General features: G+C 41.4%; 1 protein-coding gene across 3 annotated transcripts; it reads left to right on the top strand.

Moving 5' to 3' along the window:
- Nucleotides 1-9,125: 9,125 nt before the first annotated feature.
- Nucleotides 9,126-18,170, top strand: LOC124267931 (zinc finger protein 184-like). 3 transcript variants are annotated; one of them, XM_046702922.1, is made up of 5 exons: nucleotides 9,126-9,213; nucleotides 11,240-13,703; nucleotides 14,851-15,221; nucleotides 16,126-16,208; nucleotides 17,262-18,169. In XM_046702922.1, exons 2-4 carry the CDS (start codon nucleotides 11,256-11,258, stop codon nucleotides 16,205-16,207), a joined length of 2,901 nt encoding a protein of 966 aa, XP_046558878.1. In that variant the 5' UTR covers nucleotides 9,126-9,213; nucleotides 11,240-11,255; the 3' UTR covers nucleotide 16,208; nucleotides 17,262-18,169. The 3 variants fall into 3 exon arrangements, with proteins under 3 accessions (XP_046558878.1, XP_046558877.1, XP_046558880.1); XM_046702921.1 differs by having other exon boundaries at nucleotides 16,126-16,220; XM_046702924.1 differs by lacking the exon at nucleotides 9,126-9,213 and adding an exon at nucleotides 9,406-9,862 and having other exon boundaries at nucleotides 16,126-16,220; nucleotides 17,262-18,170.
- The last annotated feature ends 941 nt before the right edge of the window (nucleotides 18,171-19,111 follow it).

Here is a 19,111-nt window from a genome sequence, read left to right as displayed (position 1 = left end):
GGATAAGACTTGTCATGAATGGGATAAGACTTGTCATGAATGGGATACGGTTTGTCATGAATGGGATAAGGCTTGTCGTGAATGGGATAAGACTTATGAATGGGATAAGACTTGTCATGAATGGGATACGATTTGTCATGAATGGGATGAGACTTGTCATGAATGGCATAAGACTTGTCAAGGATGGGATAAGACTTGTCATGAATGGCATAAGACTTGTCATGAATGGGATAAGGTTTTTTGTCATGAATGGGATATGGTTTGTGCTGAATGGGATAAGGCTTGTCATGAATGGGATATGTTTTTTTGTCATGAATGGGAAATGGTTTGTCATGAATGGGATAAGGCTTGTCATGAATGGGATGAGACTTGTCATGAAATAGGATATGGTTTTACAAGAAATGGGATAAGGTTTGACAAGAAAGGGGATGAGACTTGTCATGAAATAGCATAAGGCTTGACAAGAAATGGTATAAGTTTGACAGGAAATGGGATAAGGCTTGACAGTGTGAAGCCGGTTCCTACTGTCTTCCTCCCACCCTGATGTTGGTGAAATATTGCAAAAAGTGGAATACCTTGATTCACAATCACTCTGGCTCCTCGTGGTGCTGTTGTGGTCACACCAGATCCGTTGACTCTTGTTTACGTGTTTCTACTTACACTGTATCATGTGCTTGGTGTATGGTCATCCTGTTAGTGCATTCAAAGTCTTAATATGTCCTTAATATCACACCAAGCAAACCTGTGTCCTTAATATGACACAAAGGGAACCAATTATTGCCAATACTTGTCAGAGGATGACCTCCTTTCATCTATATTCAGGGGTTTTAACCGAGGCTGGTGAATGAGAAACGACTAAGTTGAGCATATGTTCTCATTCCTTCAACAGGCCACAGTATCAAGTGCTGTTTCAAAATACAATATGGCATCCATACATTTTAGTTGAGGATGTCTATCAGAATACATTCTTCTTTATTATGTAATCTTGTGATTGACTCATTCTGTGTTGTCAGATTTTAACAAGAGTTAAGTCTCATTGTTCCTTTAACACACTGATGAAAATAGTTCAAGTCAACAGGCATGAAACATGTGATATGTTCTATAGACCAGTCTCACTGACTCACCCCCCACCCCAGCTCACCTCCCCAGCCCATCACCACCACCCCAGCCCCACCACCCCAGCCTCACCTCCCCTGCCCCTCCCACCCCAACCCCTCCACTGTAACAAATGACCAGCCTTAAAGAAAGCAGACTTTTATACATTTAAATTCATTAACGTGATGTTCGATTTTAGGGCACATGCATTGCAAAAGAATTAATAAGAGATGATTGTTATGTTTTCCTGGGCCTATCCCTTCCTGTGTCCTGGAGCTGGTGGGGTAGCCTAGTGGTTGAAGCACCTGCTCATCATGTGGAAAACTGGTTCTATTCCCCACATCGGTAAAATGTGTGAAGTCCATTTATAGTGCCCCATTTAAGCTGTGATAAGGTTGTAATGTTGCTGAAAGTGTAATAAACCCCATCTCACTGAGCCTAACGTTTCATAGTTCCGCTGGGTTTCATGGGAAGCTTGGGCCCCATTAACCTATGCTTAAGAGGTGACAAGTGGGCAAGGTGGTTGGGGTCTTGGCTCTTATATCATATCAAGACTTTATTCCAAGCCATATAGCTCACACCTGGGCTCTTGTCACAAGTATAGCATAATGAAACCATTGATCCTTCTCACACCTGGGCTCTTGTCACACAGTATGGATTAAAGAAACCATTGATCCTTCTCACATCTGGGCTCTTGCCACAAGTATGGTATGGAAACCATAACATCTGGGCTCTTGCCACAAGTATGGATTAAAGAAACCATTGATCCTTCTCACACCTGAAACCATTGATCCTTCTCACATCTGGGCTCTTGTCACAAGTATGGATTAAAGAAACCATTGATCCTTCTCACACCTGGGCTCTTGCCACAAGTATGGATTAAAGAAACCATTGATCCATTGATCCTTCTCACACATCTGGGCTCTTGTCACAAGTATGGATTAAAGAAACCATTGATCCTTCTCACACCTGGGCTCTTGTCACAAGTATGGATTAAAGAAACCATTGATCCTTCTCACACCTGGGCTCTTGTCACAAGTATGGATTAAAGAAACCATTGATCCTTCTCACACCTGGGCTCTTGTCACAAGTATGGATTAAAGAAACCATTGATCCTTCTCACACCTGGGCTCTTGTCACAAGTATGGATTAAAGAAACCATTGATCCTTCTCACACCTGGGCTCTTGCCACAAGTATAGCATAATGAAACCATTGATCCTTCTCACACCTGGGCTCTTGCCACAAGTATAGCATTAATGAAACCATTGATCCTTCTCACACCTGGGCTCTTGCCACAAGTATAGCATAAAGAAACCATTGATCCTTCTCACACCTGGGCTCTTGCCACAAGTATAGCATAATGAAACCATTGATCCTTCTCACACCTGGGCTCTTGCCACAAGTATGGCATAATGAAACCATTGATCCTTCTCACACTGGGCTCTTGCCACAAGTATGGCATAAAGAAACCATTGATCCTTCTCACATCTGGGCTCTTGCCACAAGTATAGCATAAAGAAACCATTGATCCTTCTCACATCTGGGCTCTTGCCACAAGTATGGCTTAAAGTATGGCATAATAAAAGAAACCATTGATCCTTCTCACATCTGGGCTCTTGCCACAAGTATGGATTAAAGAAACCATTGATCCTTCTCACACCTGGGCTCTTGTCACAAGTATGGATTAAAGAAACCATTGATCCTTCTCACACCTGGGCTCTTGCCACAAGTATAGCATAATGAAACCATTGATCCTTCTCACACCTGGGCTCTTGTCACAAGTATGGATTAAAGAAACCATTGATCCTTCTCACACCTGGGCTCTTGTCCACAAGTATGGATTAAAGAAACCATTGATCCTTCTCACATCTGGGCTCTTGCCACAAGTATAGCATAATGAAACCATTGATCCTTCTCACACCTGGGCTCTTGTCACAAGTATAGCATAATGAAACCATTGATCCTTCTCACATCTGGGCTCTTGCCACAAGTATAGCATAATGAAACCATTGATCCTTCTCACATCTGGGCTCTTGCCACAAGTATAGCATAAAAGAAACCATTGATCCTTCTCACACCTGGGCTCTTGCCACAAGTATGGATTCTCAAACAAGTATGGAAACCATTGATCCTTCTCACATCTGGGCTCTTGCCACAAGTATGGATTAAAGAAACCATTGATCCTTCTCACATCTGGGCTCTTGCCACAAGTATGGATTAAAGAAACCATTGATCCTTCTCACACCTGGGCTCTTGTCACAAGTATGGATTAAAGAAACCATTGATCCTTCTCACACCTGGGCTCTTGCCACAAGTATGGATTAAAGAAACCATTGATCCTTCTCACACCTGGGCTCTTGTCACAAGTATGGATTAAAGAAACCATTGATCCTTCTCACACCTGGGCTCTTGTCACAAGTATGGATTAAAGAAACCATTGATCCTTCTCACACCTGGGCTCTTGTCACAAGTATGGATTAAAGAAACCATTGATCCTTCTCACACCTGGGCTCTTGTCACAAGTATGGATTAAAGAAACCATTGATCCTTCTCACACCTGGGCTCTTGGGCTCTTGTCCACAAGTATGGAAACCATTGATCCTTCTCATGGGCTCTTGTCAAAGTAAAAGAAACCATTGATCCTTCTCACACCTGGGCTCTTGTCACAAGTATGGATTAATGAAACCATTGATCCTTCTCACACCTGGGCTCTTGCCACAAGTATAGCATAAACCATTGAAACCATTGATCCTTCTCACACCTGGGCTCTTGCCACAAGTATAGCATAAAAGAAACCATTGATCCTTCTCACATCTGGGCTCTTGCCACAAGTATGCCACAAGTATTAAAAAAACCATTGATCCTTCTCACACCTGGGCTCTTGCCACAAGTATAGGATTAAAGAAACCATTGATCCTTCTCACACCTGGGCTCTTGCCACAAGTATGGATTAAAGAAACCATTGATCCTTCTCACACCTGGGCTCTTGCCACAAGTATGGATTAAAGAAACCATTGATCCTTCTCACATCTGGGCTCTTGCCACAAGTATGGATTAAAGAAACCATTGATCCTTCTCACACCTGGGCTCTTGTCACAAGTATGGATTAAAGAAACCATTGATCCTTCTCACACCTGGGCTCTTGTCACAAGTATGGATTAAAGAAACCATTGATCCTTCTCACACCTGGGCTCTTGTCACAAGTATGGATTAAAGAAACCATTGATCCTTCTCACACCTGGGCTCTTGTCACAAGTATGGATTAAAGAAACCATTGATCCTTCTCACACCTGGGCTCTTGTCACAAGTATGGATTAAAGAAACCATTGATCCTTCTCACACCTGGGCTCTTGCCACAAGTATAGCATAATGAAACCATTGATCCTTCTCACACCTGGGCTCTTGCCACAAGTATAATGCATAATATGAAAAACCATTGATCCTTCTCACACCTGGGCTCTTGTCACAAGTATGGCATAAAGAAACCATTGATCCTTCTCACACCTGGGCTCTTGCCACAAGTATGGATTAAAGAAACCATTGATCCTTCTCACATCTGGGCTCTTGCCACAAGTATAGGATTAAAGAAACCATTGATCCTTCTCACATCTGGGCTCTTGCCACAAGTATGGCATAAAGAAAACCATTGATCCTTCTCACATCTGGGCTCTTGCCACAAGTATAGCATAATGAAACCATTGATCCTTCTCACACCTGGGCTCTTGCCACAAGTATAGCATAATGAAAAGCCATTGATCCTTCTCACACCTGGGCTCTTGTCACAAGTATGGATTAAAGAAACCATTGATCCTTCTCACACCTGGGCTCTTGCCACAAGTATAAAGAAACCATTGATCCTTCTCACACCTGGGCTCTTGCCACAAGTATAGGATTAAAGAAACCATTGATCCTTCTCACCTGGGCTCTTGCCACAAGTATAGCATAATGAAAGATTGATCCATTGTCCTTGCCACAAGTATGGAGTCCTTCTCACACCTGGGCTCTTGCCACAAGTATGGATTAAAGAAACCATTGATCCTTCTCACACCTGGGCTCTTGCCACAAGTATGCCACAAGAAACCATTGATCCTTTAACACCTGGGCTCTTGCCACCATTGATCCTTTGATCTTCACATCTGGGCTCTTGCCACAAGTAGTATAGCATTAATGAAAGAAGTATATGATTGATCCTTCTCACACCTGGGCTCTTGTCACAAGTATGGATTAAAGAAACCATTGATCCTTCTCACATCTGGGCTCTTGCCACAAGTATAGCATAATGAAAGATTGATCCTTCCATTGATCCTTCTCACACACCACTAGGCTTTGATCCATTGATCCTTCTCACATGTATGGCTTAATGCATGTTATACCATTGATCCTGGTCCTTCTCACACCTGGGCTCTTGCCACAAGTATGGATTAAAGAAACCATTGAAACAAGTCAGGTGGACATCGCACGTGCATTGGAATCTAATACTAAACATGGACAAACCAAAAGCGAGTATGCCTCGACTCCCACATCAACAACGAGAGCGTGTCATGTGTAAGTTTAATGCTGGACAATCCGTTCAAGTACCCGAGTACTCCCTTGTAAATCGCGCCGCATGTGAAGTCACACCAAGACGACGAACAAATCCGGTCGCGTCATCTCCGAACCAGATTTGAGACTGCAGCCTCCACTAGCAGACAGTCGTTCAGAGGTTTAGTTTCATCACCAGGAATCGACTGCGCACTGCAGGTATTCGAGCTAGACGACCATAGACAGGACCTATCCTGACGCAGTTTAATCGAGTTGAACGTTTACGATGTCTCCGCAGACATGGCAGATTCAACCAGAGGCCGTGGAACAGGGCTGTCGTCAGTGACCAGTCACACTGCGTTTTGCCGTTGGTAAGGTACAGAGCCTAGATTTTCGAAACTCTCTTAGCGCTAAGATAGTCGTAAGTTATTGTTAATGAATGGCACTTACGACTATCTTAGCGCTAAGAGAGCTTCGAAAATCTAGGTCCTGGTGTGACGTAGGAAGGGAAAACGTTACGCATAGTGAATCGGGTGGTCAGGCTCGCTGACTTGGTTGACACATGTCATCGTATCCCAATTGCGTAGATTGATGATCATGGTGTTGATCACTGGATTGTCTGGTCCAGACTTGATTATTTACAGACCGACGCCATATAGCTGGAATATTGCTGAGTACGGCGTTAAACAACAAAACAGCCAACAAGGTCCTGGACCGACAGGATATCGCTACTGCATTTCTCATAAATAACATACATACAAATACGGTGATGCCGTAATGTACGTTCATTCTGTGTACTGTTACCTTGATGATAGCAGTGGGGTACACAGGCATGATCATACTAATGCACACACTACTTCCATTGTGGGATTCAAGTTACTCATTTGGTTGAGACATTATAACGGCGGTTCGTAAATAATCCAGTCTTATTGAGAGAACGCGGGCGGTAGCTTGAACGGTACCACGTGAACTACAACTACAGGCATAGTGTCTTGGCACTGTATCGTACCAATTTACTAAGGAAGGCCAGCAGGACTTCAAAAGGCTATAATCACCTGGAGACTGGAGTATCACATAGTCTAGATACATACCAAGGAATATGTGACTGTTAGAATCTCCTTTACACGAAACTCGATTGAAAGTTTTTAGGTTAACAAACTTTACATTAGAAAACGTTAGTCATGACCTATCTTTGTTTATACATGATAGTTTTGTCCTCAGTGTGATGAAACATGGTTTCCGGCATAATAACATCTTGCGATTTCCACATAAGGACATTACCCGTGAACATTGCATAAACTCAACTGGATGTTTCCTGTGCACATTCTTCTCAAAATGAATTGTGTTTATTTTTAAAGTGAGTGAGTTTAGTTTTACGCCGCACTGAACAATATTCCAGCTATATGGCGGCGGTCTGTAAATGATCGAGTCTGGACCAGGCAATCCAGTGATCAACAGCATGAACATCGATCTACGCAATTGGGAACCGATGACAACCAAGCCAGCGAGCCGGACCACCTGCATGATCCCGTTAGTCGCCTCTTACGACAAGTACGAGTTACTGAAGATCAATATTCTAACCCGGACCTTCACGGGTCTTTTCAAGTGAGCGAGTATGGATTTAGGCTGCTTTTACTAGTACTCCAGCATTACCACGGCGGGGGACACCAGAAATGGCCTTCACACATTGTACCCATGTGGGGAATCGAACCCGTGTCTTTGGTGTGTGAGGTACCCCACCGCCCTTATTTTTCAAGAAAAGGGATGCGGGAAGATCTTTCCATCACAAACTTAAGCAACAAATTCAGCTGGGAACACAAACTCGACCCTTGAATACAGTGTTGTCGAGCATTATCTCATGGATAACGATAGTATGCGCGTCATATGGCGCGGGTTTCCTGTTAAAGTGAGTCTTCAGGGGTAGCGCCGCCATATAGCTGGACTGTTGCGGAGTCCGGGGTTAATCATACAAACGTATTTACAAATAATGCAATACATCAACGCTAATGTATGGACGTGGTATGTTAAGGCGAGTGTTGTTTTAAGCAGACAAAACAGCAGACAGTCTCACATCCTTCACTGAAATTCACCGACTTGTTATTTTACGGAATTCTCTGTAAGAGGAGCATATTGTAATCTACGTACGGTCGTACCGTAAAATACTTGTCACGAGACACCAAGATCTCATTGCAACCCTGAATGTTTGACGGTACTTGTGGTACAGACGAAAAATTACACTTTTTGATTCGCCAAACAACTGTCGTTCCCACATTCCGCCATTGTCTCTGTTCATTGACACACAGTCCTGGAAACAGTTTTATGCATGATCTTAGCTCAGTTGCATTACTGAATGAGACTTCCATTATGGGCGCACACTTTAAATATCTTACAAATACACGTGGCGTTTAATGCACGCTGTGAAATTTGAGCGTGATAAGACCTTACGTTCAGATGCAACACCAAGGTATTGTAAATGTACAACAATAGCTGGTGCCAACCGCCCATTGGTGTGCCACGCCCTGTTTGGTATGCGGGAACTATCTGGTTTGGGGATGCCAATATTTCAATATTGTAATATGTGTTCCTCTTTTCACTCTCCCACTGAGTGAAAATCAATACCGTATTAGCCCTGAGCTTATAGGCATGCACTGTCATGCATTCTGTGTGAACATCCTAAATTTATGTACTTTTACCAGCTGTGTACATTGATGGGACTCTTATATTCATCACCTCGACGCCAAGCTGAGGGTCATAGGGTGCCGGATGCCTATAGGTTGGCGGTTGACACCATCTACATTCAGATAATTTGTTCCATTAGCATACGTCAACATATGTTTGTCAATGTGCAGTTATCTAATACAGCAAACGCAAGGCAAGACGGAAATTATATTTGCTGGAAGTAGGTGAGGTGAAATTGGGTTTATCGTCGTGCTTGAGAATATTTCGCTCATATGACGACGTGCATGCGTGTGTATGTGCGGCTGCTTGTACTAGCCCAGACTGAAGCTGGTTTTATAGTGCTAGCCCACTGAGATACCATGCCGCACTGAAGCATGAATACCCCACTCAGACACATTATTACTGACTCCGAGCCGACCAGTCCTTGTTGTAACCATTAATGCCGAGCGCCAGGCAGGGACCAACTTGCTGGAAGTAATCTCAAACATAGGTAACCTGACAATGTACGTATATAATGTTGGTGCTAATAGTGGTGAGGTATTACACTAATTGGGTAAGATATGGTATATAAATTGTCAGTTGGGTGGGTGAAATATAATTGGATCCAAGCCCCTAATCATTTATTACATTCACATTAAAGTGATATATTATGTTACCATTTTAAGTTCATGACCAAGTTATCATGATGATGTAACAAAAGCTTTTGAAAATCTGTCATCTGCTTGACGATGAATACACTTCCTGGTTTTGAGCAAAAAAAATCAAGAGTAGTTCCTCGTGAGTAATACATTTCATTAGAGAGCCAGCGGCAAAAAACACGCACAGGCCATGTTGTGTTGACTGCGCATGCGCGGAGCTATATCGTTTCATGTCGACAAGCTTACAACGCCCTCCAGTGTCAAATTTTGTTACCAAAGGTAAGCCCATACAGACGTGGTTACCCACAAATACAACCAAATCTAGTAAATTTGTAATCGGACTGTAGCCAATAAATGTACAAGAATCAGAAATGTAGTCACAATGAACGTTTAAGTTTAGGAGAAGAGGAACGGTGTAGTTATCTCACTGCGGATGTAAATGCGTCCGCCATTTTGAATGAAAAAGACGAGAAACACTTTCAAGACAATATTAGTGTTCCAAAGTTCTGACGAATGCTCAGAATTCTTATCATAAGGATACGGATTCCATCTATGAACAATATATGATCACTGTGGCAAGGACTAAATCACCGATGTTGCAAAAGACACCATTATTATTCGCGCACGACCTGCTGTCTGCTCCTGGGTCGGTGTTTTCGCAGAGGGCGCTGGCATGGCGGTGGGGGCGCTGAGTGTCACCCTTGTATCCTCCTAGCGGCCAAATCTTACTTCACTACCCTAAACTCTTGATAGAAGGCAGTGAGACACACTCCACTGATGCAAGTTTAACAGAAATGCAGAAAACAGCCCCAATATGTCCAGGAAAACGAAAGACCATTCCTAAGAACACATACAAACCACTCACAATGTAAACATGGATCGAATGAAGAGATCAAATATTGAATAAACGTTCTCGCACTAAGACCATGTAAGTGCTTACCATTTAGTGCTAACCAGGTGGAAACAATAGAATATAAATTGATGATAATGTGTCAAAAGGTTCTATTTGTGAAATGAATAATGTGATCATATCATTAGTCTCCATTAATTTTTTTGATCAGAAATTCATGTCGAAGCAGAGCAATGAAAAATCCCAAACCATTAAAATACTCAAACACCTTTCATTGTTATTTTTTTGTAGGGTATTATTAAACATTCTACTCTTTCAGTATTTAGTACAAGGGAGTAGTGGATAGGGAGGTAATCAATAGATCTTGTGGAATTTTGATCTCTTGTGATGAAGTGTTTCACCTCACAACATACATTGAAATTTGTTTTATGGTTGTTATGAATGGGTCATGAAATAAGAGCTTCATTTTACAGGTACATGGAAACAACTGGTTTGAAATGATACATTAAACATTGTCCATGGTCAAGTGAAGTTCAGACAAGTCAAATTCTTGTTGATCCCCGCTTGTGTATTGCAGCGTACAGACATTCACTTCTTCAGACAGTAATGTAGCTAGTAGTCTCAAGCCAGGTGGTAGTTTCCTTCTGTTCAGTATGTTCAGTCAGCAGAGGTAGTGAATTCTACTTAACAACGATGAACAATTTTGGTTAGACCCAAGGGACTTTGCCATTTGGTCATTGCAGTTAGTGGCTCTTGATGATAGTTCACATATATTTCCACACTACACTCACAGATTATCCCAATACTTGTGTCCCCTGTCATGATATTAAGGCAAGAAAACTCACAAACTCACAGATCTTAAGACAACCTGTCTTAATAATAATAATGATGATGTAATTTGGCATCCCGCAAGATTCAATACACTGGTGTATGCTCAAAGCGGCACATAGTTCAAAGGTCATAGTGTTCATGGAATAGGAATGTCTTTAGTCGTGATCTGAAAGAGTCAAGTGAGTCTTGGGGCATATACACAGAATGGCTTATCACCAAAGCTTGTGAAGTTGTACTGAGGCATTGACAGAAGGTGGAGGTTATCAGAGTGCAGTGAACATTGGGACTGGTGGAACATTGGCAGCCAATCCATTGTAGCACTTGTCTTCTGTCTTAATGTGTTTCATTCCAATATACTTTAGTGATACGTACACTGAAATTATTCACCCAAACAGTTTTGTTTTGGAGTTGATTTCACAACCACAACTTTTAATGAATTCCTTTTGTTGTGAGCTTGAAATCAAGAACCAGTCCAAATATTGAGACCTAACATCATTTATCAGCCCACTTTGGCCTGAAAATGAATCTTTAATTACTACTTGAGATTACAAAAGTTTTGAGAATGTCATTTCACTGTTTACCAATTATCTGATTCTATTTCTGAGATATATCCTGTATTTTCAGATAAGACAGCAGAGCCATGGACCAGGTGGCTGGGGTAACACCAGCCTCTGGACAGAATTTAAACGACCTTCAAAACTACCTGGTGACCTTTAACAAGGAAATTGAAGGAGAACAGACGCCAGGATCTCAACAAATACGCCCAGTGCAAATATCCTCTGAACATAACAAGGGTCAAGTGGTCATACAAGATGCTGCTGTTGCTCTTGCAGGAGGTGACTCTACAACTTCTCAAGCTCAGGCTGTTGGTGGATTCTACAAGGAACAGGGTATCATTGATGGGAACCTGGAGGGAGCTGCAGTTCAGCTCATTCAGGGGTTAGTCTCTGCCCCACTGTCAGGGACTGAACAGGTGCCAGATGATACTTCTGCTCTTGTTGGTGTGGAAAAATCTGAAGCAGACGCCATTAATTCCCAGTACCAGACATACATTGCAGACTTAGCAGGAGATGGAACACAAATTATTGGTGGGTTGGATGCTTCAGTTTCTACGCAGGAGATCAGTTCTTCCATGGTCCAGAGTTTGATGAATCCTGCAACAGCAGGGAACATCATAAGGATTGTATCCATGGGGGCTGATGGTCAGATGCAGTTTGTCAGTGAAGAGATTCCACAGGGTACTGAACTCACCGAGGTACCTAAAGAACTAACTACTCAAGGTGTAGAGGGCATTGAACAACCTGATGTTATTGATGGAACAGATCCAGTTGCAGTGTTGGCTTCGATTGCAGCTAATACCTCTAATGCTGTGAATCATCTTCAGGCAGTTCCAGTTAGTCAAAGTGAGATGCATAATGCTCAGCTTGTGGCCCTCCAGAACTCTGCCGACAGCTCTCAGCCGCAGCTTGTGGCTGTGCAGGCTGGGGATGGAGTGGATGAGACTCTTCAAGTTATTGGTGCAGCTGAGGGTGCTACTGACAATTCTGTTGTCTTCAATGCTGGTAACTCATTCCAGACTGTGACCATTGTTCCTTCTGAAGTTGGGAAGGATGGCGAGGTGAGCTACGTGCTGATAGTTTCACAGCCAGATGGAGAAAAAGATGCAAATGGTAAACCTATTACAACTGATATGTCTGTGTTTGACTTTAAAGAAGAGGCTCGTGAAATCAGTACAGAAGAGATAATTGATGAGGATGGAACAACCAAACGAATCTTGAAAATAACACCAAAGAGAGCTTTTGCTACAGGATCTCCAAATCAACTGATGTGTCATTATTGTAACTACACAAGTCCAAAGAGGTATCTCTTATCTCGGCATATGAAGTCTCATTCAGAAGAACGTCCACATAAGTGTACTATCTGTGAGCGTGGATTCAAGACAATTGCATCGTTAACTAATCACGTGAACACTCACACTGGTCACAGACCACACAAGTGCAAGGACTGTGAAGCAGCTTTCACAACATCTGGTGAGCTTGTGCGCCATATTAGGTACAGGCATACATTTGAGAAGCCACACAAGTGTATGGTTTGTGACTATGCGAGTGTTGAACTTAGCAAGTTAAAGAGACACATGCGCTCTCATACAGGTGAACGACCATATCAGTGCCCCCACTGTGCATATGCAAGTCCGGACACATACAAACTGAAGCGTCATCTACGCATCCATACAGGCGAGAAACCATATGAATGTGATGTTTGCCATGCTCGATTTACTCAGAGTAACAGTTTGAAAGCCCACAAACTTATACATTCCGGAGACAAACCTGTGTACCAGTGCGATCTATGTCCAACAACTTGTGGACGGAAAACAGATCTGAAAATACATATCCAAAAACTTCACACCAGTGAAAGACCACTGGTATGTCGTAAATGTAACAAAACTTTCCCAGATCGCTACTCCTATAAAATGCACAACAAGAACCATGATGGAGAGAAATGTTTTAAATGTGATTTTGGGAACTGTGACTATGCAGCATTGTCACAGCGGCACCTGGATAGTCACCTGCTCACTCACTCCGGGATTAAACCTTTTGAGTGTGATGAATGTGATCAGACATTCCGCCAGAAACAGCTCCTGAGACGACACAGAAACCTTCATCACACCCCAGACTACATGCCTCCTGCACCGAGGGAGAAGATGCATGACTGTTCCGAGTGTGATAGATCTTTTGCTCATAAGGGTAATCTTGTGCGTCACTTGCAACATCATGGTATAGAATGTAGTATGTCGGATGATGAGGATTCAGAGGCAGGTACCTCTGCAACAAATGTGCCACAAGTCAATGATCAACTACACAATAATCTTATGCAGGACTTGCGAGCAGGGAAACTTGGTAATGCTCCTCAAGTTGTTATAGTTCATCCTGATGGACGGGTGGAGGAGTTTTCCTCCAGGTTAGATTCTGCAGAGAAAGGTGTTGATGAACTGCTAATGGCAATAGACAGCTCTGAGCAACTGAACATGGACAAGAGTGAGGGACTTGTCCCTGAAGGTGGTGATGAGTCCGAAGTACAGAATGATGAGGTAATGACTAGTTTTGGCTGTACAGTGTAGCCTAGCAACTCACAAGTCTCAGTATGTTGTTTGTAACTGGTCTTCCTACAGCTCATTATGGTCACAAGAGGTGACTAATGTGATTTTGGTTGATAGATGGCGTTGTATCCCAGATGTGTAGAATTATGCTTATGATGTCAAACACTGAATTGTCTTGACAAGTTTGGATTGTTTAGAGTCCACTGATGTGACTTGACTATTGCTGAGTGTTACATAACTAACACACAGAAGTTAAAATAGACACCATGAGAGATCAAGTAGTCCCAGGGGATTTATGCACAATTATCAAGGGCACAGTCCATGAGTCAAACAGTTTCACTGTGTCGTTGGATTAGCGTGACATATGTGGCAGTGTGCTGTTGATGTTTGTAACTTTAATCATAAATGCAAATGAATTACTTTTAAGGCTGAGACAATACATAGTAAGAAAGTTTGGATGCCTTTACATGTCAATTTCCAAGTTAGAACAATGAGTTCACTCGAAATTTGTCAAAAAGGAATTGGACTGAGGGAGCGAGGGCAGTAATCAACAAAGAAATGTTATACATTTGACTATTGTGTTCTGAAATTAAGTTTACTAATCAATACAACTTACTGCAAAGGAATTACATTTTACAATGGCAATACAAAATAGAGTGCAGTGTAAATTTAATGGCAGACCAAATGCAAAGGCACTGCAATATATAAAGGCAGCCATAATACAAACAGACGGTGATGACAACATTTACCCAATCGCAAGTTGCCAAGTCTGAAAAATAGACCTAGGCTAGGAATCCAGGGCCCCGTTTGACAAAGCTCTCGTAAGCCTAAGATCTCTTAACTTTACTCGTAGCATTCGTACCTCCTATACTGTAACATAGGAAGTACGAATGCTACGAGAAAAGTTACGAGATCTTAGGCTTACGAGAGCTTTGTGAAACAGGGCCCAGGTCAAAATATGATGCATATCTTCACTCAGCCGCTGGCCCTGATCTATTGAGAGATGAGAGGCATGTGATGGCCACTGTAAAATTGTCCTTTTTCTGGCAATTTGGGTTTCCTATTGAACCATCAATTTTTACTGACTAACTAATTAATATGGTGGTAAATCCTGAATACATTTGATATTCCTTTGCAGAAAAGAGAAGCAGGGACCCAGGTAGAGATAGATTCTGACACTGATGATGACATTGAAGTAACCTTCCGTCAGCAGAAGGCTGTCAAGAAGACTGTGAAGCTTGACCCCCAGAAGCTTGACCCCGAGAAGCTTGACATAGTAGATCTCTACCCAATTACTGACATGAAAGGCTTAGTAGAGGTTGGCAGTGAGATGAACAGTATTGTTTCCAAACCTGCATCCAGCAATACATACGCAGTACTGACAAGCCAACTTAAGACTTCTACTCAGACTACGTCATCGATAAATATCCCTAAGATTGTTACTGTGGTTGCACCGAAAGGTAGTGGACCAGTCTCACCAACCAAGCACACTTCAAGTGATGCTATAAGGTGAGCTGTCATTTGCATTGTTTTATAAGCATTAATTCATGGCTGTAGGTGGGTGCTCTGCAAACACAACATGGGTAAAAAATAAGTTTACTGTCAGTATATCACCGAATGCATATCCAGTCTGAATAGCATAAATAGACAAAGCAAATTTGTGTTAGTTAAGAAAACTTTCATCTTCTTCAGCATGTCTTTTCTGCAATTTTGGCAAGTGAAAACAGTGTTTTGATGGTCTATATTTATCTAAGACAGGCACACACATATCTGCTGAATATATAATGTGCAAAAGAGGATGTCATTTAAGATTAGAAAAGGGAAAACATTCTTTTAGTAGACAGTGAAGATTGTCATATAATTTGTGCAGTTTACTGAGATATTGGGTCAGCTTTGTGTGGGTGTGGGCTGTGTCAGTAGAGCTGTGCATATTTACCTTTTTGATTGAAACCCAGCGGATCAAGTAGACTGTCCTTGACAGTAGACCACAGGGGTGGAAATAACTTTAAAATTGCTAGTGTACTCCGGTACAGTGGCACATGTAAAATCACTTGCCCTGATAATTTTTCCACTATACCAGCCGTTTTCTTGTTGATTTTTTAAATAAACAACATAATTAATATTGGAAAGTCAACTGGACACCGATACAGTGTGATATATAAATTTGCTTGCCCAACAGAAAAAAACACTGGACTCGGGCACCGGGCAATGGGTTATTTCCATCCCTGGACCAGCAGTGACTTGAGTTAACATGAAAATCGGTTAACATGGATGGTGAAATGATTAAACAGGCCTGCTTTGGGTGATCACTTGTACAAGCACCATACTAAAGAATATCTTGTTATGGTAATGATGCTACTATTGAGCTTGCATCACTGGAGGAACATAGTCAGTACAGTGTGTCTACTTTCAGTGCTGTGAAGAGGAAACAACCTGTTGATGAGGGCTCTCCAGCCAAACGAACAAGGAAAGCTACTGCAGATAGCAAAGTTTGAGGTAGTAACACTGGTATGTTTTCACACTATTTTCTCAAATGTCTTTTGGAATGTGATTATTGTAATCAGCATATATGCCATATGTTACCTGGTCCAGACTGATGAGCAGAAGGTCTGTGGTTGGATCCTGTTGCCAAGCCATAACCAAACCTGTATTTTGTATTTCTGTACTTCTTAAAGTTGTTCTGTACACAGTATTTTTTCTGTGCAAAGATGAACCAATGAATATGATCTGGTGGCCTACATCCGTATGAAGTAAGCAACATGCATACATGTGTATCGGTACACAAAGCAACAAAATGTGAAAACAACCAGTGAAATATTTCTATCAGTGGAAAACTCCTATTAGTACTCACTGTAGACATGTTCTGCCTTTTTATGCCTTTGATTTTCATCATGAAACTCTTCCTATAACATGTAATATATGACGGACACTTTTTGTCAAATCTGACTTGACTCAATTACTGTTTTAATAGTGACTTTTGAAATATACATATAATGGCCTAGTTTGTACATGGCTGGGGATTTTTTGTCCTCATAAACATTACCACGATTTGACTATACTCTTGATGCAGCTGTTTTATCAAGATAGGATTGTTATGAAATGTTGTCTAAAATGTCAGGGAATGAGGTAATTTCACCCCGTCCGTGAATAGTCCTACCTGTGTATAGTCAATCCGGTATGCCTGGCATCCCCAGTCTGTGTGTTCTGTTGTATTCATGTCTCTCAGGCATGCTGACTGCTACTGGTAATTCTCCATCTACCATGTATATTCTGTTGAAGGATCTGTCACACCAAAGACCCTGCTTTGATTTCCAACATGGGTACAATGTGTGAAGCCCATTTCTGGTTTCCCCCGACGATATTGCTGGAATATTGCTAAGAGCAGCGTAAAACCATACTCACTCACTCACTGTTTAAGGATCATTATTCAGTCTTGCTTCAATACAGTATAAGAATCTTACGGAGACACCACTATTACACTGATGTAGGGAAGTTGTCAGCTATATGTCGTGTTTACTTTGTTTAAGATGCTGTTGATTGTTTTTTCAGACATGACAACATTATTGCTGCATGCAGATGTTTTAAATGAAGACAAGCAGCACCTGACCACGTGTAGTGTACATCGAAAACTGTTACATCGTTATCAGTTAGGCCACTCTCGTTTTTCTTTACAGAAGACAGATACAAATACTGGGTTGTAGCAAGTGTCAAAACTATTGTTTTAAAAGCAGTGTATTTGTTAAAGTCTAAAAGGATGATGTGACATTTAAAAGTCAATTGAAACATTAATACATATATATGTGATAAAAGGGTCTTGTGTATGTTGTTCCAGTAATCAAATTAAACTGTTTGATGAATTGTAAAGCAAGACATATCCTCTTCAATGGCCCTCCTTATCCCACACTGGAAATGAAAGTGCTATAACATTCCTAGTTGTAAGGGAGATAATTTGGATATGTTAGGTTACCTCCCTTTCATAGCCAATCTTTTAAGATTTCACTATTATGTAGGACTTTGATAGTATTTATTATAGAAGTTAAGCATCTGTCAATGATGCTGTGTCACACTTTATTTGACTCTTTGTCTCCAGTATTATAGTTTCATTTGTATGGTTGTCTGTATTTGTTGGTGTGACATTCCCCAGCATCAGATTATGGAGGAAGTCAGCTTTTTGAAGTCAATATGAAGCTTGAGCCCTTGAATGACATACTGGCATCTCTTTGTTGTATGTAGTTCCTACTGTCAACTGATGCCACACACTACATCATGTACTGCATCCCATAGAGCACAAGAATAATGATAAGGTTTAGCATTGATATGTTCATGGCTATTTGTTACACAAGGTAAATGTGTTAAAGTACTGTCGGAAATAGAAAAAAACTGTTTTTAGGCTGTTACTCTGTATCCCTAAAATTTACACAATTGCAAATAGCATATGTCGAAATAACCCACATCGGCCCAACTGGGCGTTCAGTGGGATGCGTAATAGGATATCCAGAAAAGCATGCTTACTCGTAAAATCGGACAAAACTGAGAAAAACCGAACAGCTGCTGAAAACAATAGATCAGACTATAGATGGCAATAAGGTCGCTCAGCCGACAGACCGTCAACTCACTTGGCATGAAATGCACGTTGCTGCCCAAGGGGTCATCTCAAATATTTTTTTTATGCTTTTTCATGTGTATTGAATGTGTCTCTACTGATTATCTAATCTTAGCTAATATCTCTATCCCCAAGCCCGACCCCAACTACCGTCAGCAACACCCGTCTTGGTTTTGCTTTTGAGATGACCCCTCCTACCTGTTTCTTTTTATAGTGATAGTGAGACTGAATGGTATCTATGTCCGTAATAGTTTCAGTATTAAAGTTGTTATTTTTGACTTCTGCTATCGTTTATTATGAAGCTAAGTCTAATTTCATAATGGACATTCAAAAAGTGTCATTTGTTATACAATATCATCGCACACTAATTTGCATAAAGCCATGGTCTGCTCCAAATAAGTCTCTTCGGACTTAGAAAACCCCCGCATTGCTCATTTCTGCACTAATGTCTCCTCAGTAAAATCCTTTTTCAACGTTCCCCATCTCCCTACCACTGAGACTGTAGTTAGGCCGAACTTAGTTCAACAGATATTTCACACTTTCACATATTAACTACCTAAATTGTAGATATAAATGTCAAAAAACAGTTTTTTTCTATTTCCGACAGTACTTTAGTTATACAAAGTAATTGTGTAGGTTTTGTAACGTAAATGTGAAGGCTCTCTAAGGTAAATCTGTAGGTTCAATAAGTAAATCTGTAGGTTCTCCAAGGTAAATGTGTAAGCACTCTAAGGTAATTGTGTAGGTTCTATAATGTAAATGTGTAACTCTATATGGGAAGTGCCTAGTACTATGA

This window comes from Haliotis rubra, unplaced genomic scaffold, assembly GCF_003918875.1.
Source record: "Haliotis rubra isolate DU_JTF1 unplaced genomic scaffold, ASM391887v1 Scf135, whole genome shotgun sequence".
Taxonomy (NCBI): Eukaryota; Metazoa; Mollusca; class Gastropoda; order Lepetellida; family Haliotidae; genus Haliotis; species Haliotis rubra.
This window is presented reverse-complemented; position numbering and strand designations above follow the sequence as displayed.